Genomic DNA, 4,393 nt, shown 5'->3' with positions numbered 1-4,393 from the left:
GGTCTGCGGTGTGTTCATATTTTAATCCTGCAAAGCATGACCCCCCCCACCCCCACACCACACACACACACACACACACACTGTTCACAATAGCTGCATTGAACCAACACTTTAACTTTTAGTTGCTGTTTCTTCTTATGAGTCAATGACGTTTACATAATGACGTTTAAAACAAAACAACTTCCACTAAATACAAACAATAACAATAACAACTGTGTTAATAATAATAATAAGTAGTATGATACAACATGCGCTGTGATGTGATCGGTTTGTGCTCGACACTGAGCAGCTGGATAAATCAAGAGAACAACAACAAATGCAAAACAGTATGAGTCATGGGCGAAGGCGGAAGACTTTCTTCCTGTTCTTTCCTCCGTCGACACACACACACACACACACACACACACACACACACACACACACACACACACACACAGCTCACCTTCAGCTGCAGAAGATAGACAGTAGTTCAGAAAGTATACACTGAGAAGCACGGACGGCATGGCTGCAAAACTCCAAGAACTGTCAAAGTCTGTTTATATGGAACCGTGTGCAAAGGAGGGGGGGGGGGGTCATGTGACACCGTGTTCAATCAGCTGGTGGAGCTGTGTGTGTGTGTGTGTGTGTGTGTGTGTGTGTGTGCTTGTGTGTAAACATGGAAACAACTCATTCCCGTCACACACACACACACACACACACCTGTCAGTGGCTCTGTTGTAACATTAAATAAAATAATAAAATAATAGAATAAATCCTTGTTGTATTCGTGCACATAAACGCCACTTGGTGACGTCACGGCCGGTGAGTCCCCGTGTCACTCACCCGAACACAAACAGCCGGTTCCTGGAGAACCATCGTCCGGACCCTGTTCTGACAACCGGCCCGTTCACACGGCGCGATGTCCGGGTCGCCCCGTCCTCTCCGCTCCTCTGTGTGGGCATTTTCCAGAGATGCTAACTTAGCTTAGCATCAGAGCAGCAGCAGGTTAAATCCAAGCAGCGCGAGGAGTCCTCCGGTTCACACCGTCTGTCCGCACACCCCCTCTGCTCCCGGAGACTGGCGGGTTAATGAAAGCTCGTTCCCGGTCAGACTGAATGAGGGCACGTGCTGATTCCACGGCTGACACTCCGAGGCGCGTGTCACTCACTAACTCACTATGCAGAAACTTCCAGGTCACATGACCTGTGAACGTCACTTCATCAGAGGCGGGTGTCAATAAAATAAAGTTAAATAAATAAAATAAAATAAAATAAAAATAAAAATAAAATAAAATAAATAAAAATAAAAATAAAATAAAGTAAAACAAAATAAAATAGAATAAAATAAAAAAATCACATAAATTGAAAAATAAAATAAATTAGAAATAAATAAAGTTAAATAAATTAATAAATTAAATTAAATAAAAATAAAAATAAAATAAAATAAAGTAAATAAAAATAAAAATAAAATAAAATAAACTAAAGTAAAACAAAATAAAATAGAATAAAATAAAATAAAATAAACTAAAGTAAAACAAAATAAAATAGAATAAAATAAAACAAATCACATAAATTGAAAAATAAAATAAATTAGAAATAAATAAAGTTAAATAGAATAAAAATAAACTAAAAATAAACCAAAACAATTTAAAAAAATTACTTTTTATGTTTCATGTTATTAATGTTACTGTCAGCTGCAGCAGTTGGATCAAGTGTTTTCATGCTTCTTAATAACAGCTGTTACCCGAGGACTCCAGCAGGGGGTGTGTGGAGGTGCTGTGCTGCCTTCAGGGACACTTCAAAGTTTGGATCTGCACATCCTTCAACAAATGCTCTCCTTTTCAAACCCTCTGCCCTCTTTCTAATGAATGAGATTAAAAACTTTACTTCTTCCTGTGCCAGTGTAGGAAATGTAAAAAGTAAATATGTGTTATAGGTATGTATATAGGTAAGTAAATAGGTGTTCTTATTGAAATATCTACCTTCGTGAAGGTTGTATTTGTCTTGTGTTTTTCTGTGGTGGTTTTTAGGACTAAAAATAATAGACTATATAATGCAGATTTATGTTTGATATATTTAACTTCAGGTCCTGGAATGTGTTTTGTCTTTCCTCGTGTGTTTGTTGGTTTAATACACCTGACGGTTCATATCTGAGATAATGGCCTTTTTTATGTTGGCTAGTGAAGACAAAACCACAGCCACTTCACTCTCCTACACAGAGGAAGGAGGGGGGTTCAGCTGCTGTGACGGGTAGAAAAAGAAGTGTCAGTCTCACTTTACTCTGTGGGACAATGGGACAAACATCTCTTCTGAAGCTGCTCTGTAAGTACAGTAAATATGAAATTATACTGACAGCATCAGGCTGAGCTGGAGTCAGATACAAAGAGTAAGATTTACTTTAAAGCTCCTAAAACAAATTTTATATGTTTATTAAACCACCAAAAAAGCTGAAAAGAGAAACAGAATTTAAATGAAATGTCCGGGATCTTCACAGAAGTTCACTTCTCTGAGTGAAAAGAAAAAGAGGAAGAGTTTCACGAGGATGATTATCTCAGATAACATTGATTTATCTGTGGAAAGTTTGATTTAATGCAGGACACTGCAGAGAAACCTCAGCAGTGCTAACCGACATCATCACCTCCTCCCCCAGTGCACATCCTGTTGAATCATGACTTTTAACCCATGTGATCATTTATTAAAAGCAACTAAACTTTTATTCCCTTAAAGCCTCAGATACATTTGTTATTTTAAAGATCAGGTGCATTTTATAATTTTTAATCATCAGTTTGAGTCTGTAAAATTATTAATTGTTATTTGTGTCATTTCTCTTCAGGGCTGACCTCGCTGCTCTGCTGCACAACAAAACAAGGTCAGTGAACGCATCATACGACATAAAACTGTTCAATTAAATGAATGAAGCGCCATATTTTCCTCTTCATCTGTGTTTTATTTATTAATATCTAATATTAATATTGCAGTTATTGATGTGGACATTTCTGCCTTTAAGGTCATGAGTGTGAGTTTTGGTTTTAAATCTGATAGGTGAGCCGATCAGAAGAGAAGACGCTTTGAGCCTCTGTTCTGATTGGCTGCCTGTTTTCTGAGTGATCCAATAAAAATAAATCAGATTTCAGGTAAAAACACTCAGAGAAACTAAATCCTGCAAGGTTTGGATGGTGGGTCCAGGTGGGCGGGGCTTGGTGACTGCTTTGTTGTGACATCACAAAGTTCCAGAAGTCCTGACGGCTGGTTTTAAGGCTCAGTTTGTGAATACAGGCTGTGTGCATTTCTCTGTGGACTGAGGCTTTGATACTTTCACAGCATTAATATAGAAGCTAGAGCTGATCTATAATCACACTACACACAGACCTAATCTCTCTAATGCCATCAACACTAACAGGGGCTTTTGACACATCATGCTTTAATGAATTCATCAGGACTCATGCAATTATCAGAATCACTGAAGTATAAAGTGTTACCAACGTGACGATGTGTTCAGGATGTAAACAGCAAATAATATACAATCCAGGAAGTCCACATGAGTAACAGATCAGGCAGTGATGGTTGCACTGTTTTATTTATCAGCTGGTCTGACGGTGAGTCCCAGCAGCTCTCAGCTGTTTAAAGGAGACTCTGTCTCTCTGAGCTGTGAGGAGGACGACAGCTCTGCTGGATGGAGGCTGAGGAGGAACACCACCAGAGAAACCAGGACTCAGTGTGACGACTGGGGAAGATCAGCTGGTTCTTCCTGTAACATCGGTGTCATCGTCCCATGGGACAGTGGAGTTTACTGGTGTGAGTCCAGAGAGGGAGCAACCAGTAACAGCATCAGCATCACTGTCACTGGTAAGATCAGACTGTGGAGTCAGTGTTGATGAAGCTGTGTGTAAATGGATGAAATGCTGTAGTTTGTCTGTGTGTTGAGGTGGAGCAGTGATCCTGCAGAGTCCTGTCCTCCCTGTGATGGAGGGACATGATGTCACTCTGCACTGTAAAACAAAGACCCCTCCCTCCAACCTCCCAGCTGCTTTCTATAAAGATGGCTCCCTCATCACAGAGACTACAGGTCACATGACCATCCACCATGTTGACAAGTCTGATGAAGGCCTCTACAGCTGTGACATCAGAGGTCATGGAGAGTCTCCACGCAGCTGGATCACTGTCACAGGTCAGGAGGTCAAAGGTCACTCTTCAGTTGAGTTGATGACCACAAACATGCTTTTAATCATTTCTGTATTTATTCCAGAGACACCCACCACCACAGCTCCTCCACCTCCAGCTGTTACTACATCTGTAATCTTAGTTTCTGCATCTGCCTGTGGTCTGGTGCTCCTGGTTCTGTTGGTTCTGCTGGTTCTGCTGGTGAGACGACGTGTCCGGAGGAAACCTGGAGGTGAGACACACTCAGCACTTCC

The 4,393-nt window shown here is 40.5% G+C and overlaps 1 protein-coding gene across 1 annotated transcript in view; it reads left to right on the top strand.

Moving 5' to 3' along the window:
• Window positions 1–2,202: 2,202 nt before the first annotated feature.
• The window catches only part of LOC111661031 (basement membrane-specific heparan sulfate proteoglycan core protein-like), a 4,140-nt gene continuing 1,949 nt past the window's right edge, over window positions 2,203–4,393 (top strand). The window contains exons 1-5 of the mRNA XM_087176128.1: window positions 2,203–2,300; window positions 2,812–2,847; window positions 3,564–3,824; window positions 3,904–4,146; window positions 4,225–4,371. Of these exons, the coding sequence (XP_087032254.1) occupies window positions 2,270–2,300; window positions 2,812–2,847; window positions 3,564–3,824; window positions 3,904–4,146; window positions 4,225–4,371 (718 nt within the window). The 5' untranslated portion in view covers window positions 2,203–2,269. The remainder of the gene's footprint in view (window positions 2,301–2,811; window positions 2,848–3,563; window positions 3,825–3,903; window positions 4,147–4,224; window positions 4,372–4,393) is intronic.

This window comes from Seriola lalandi, unplaced genomic scaffold (assembly GCF_002814215.2).
Source record: "Seriola lalandi dorsalis isolate HSWRI2012SDOR001 ecotype SW California unplaced genomic scaffold, Sedor1 jcf7180002054532, whole genome shotgun sequence".
NCBI lineage: Eukaryota > Metazoa > Chordata > Actinopteri > Carangiformes > Carangidae > Seriola > Seriola lalandi.
Note: the sequence above shows the minus strand (reverse complement) of the source record. Positions and strands in the feature narration are given on the sequence as shown.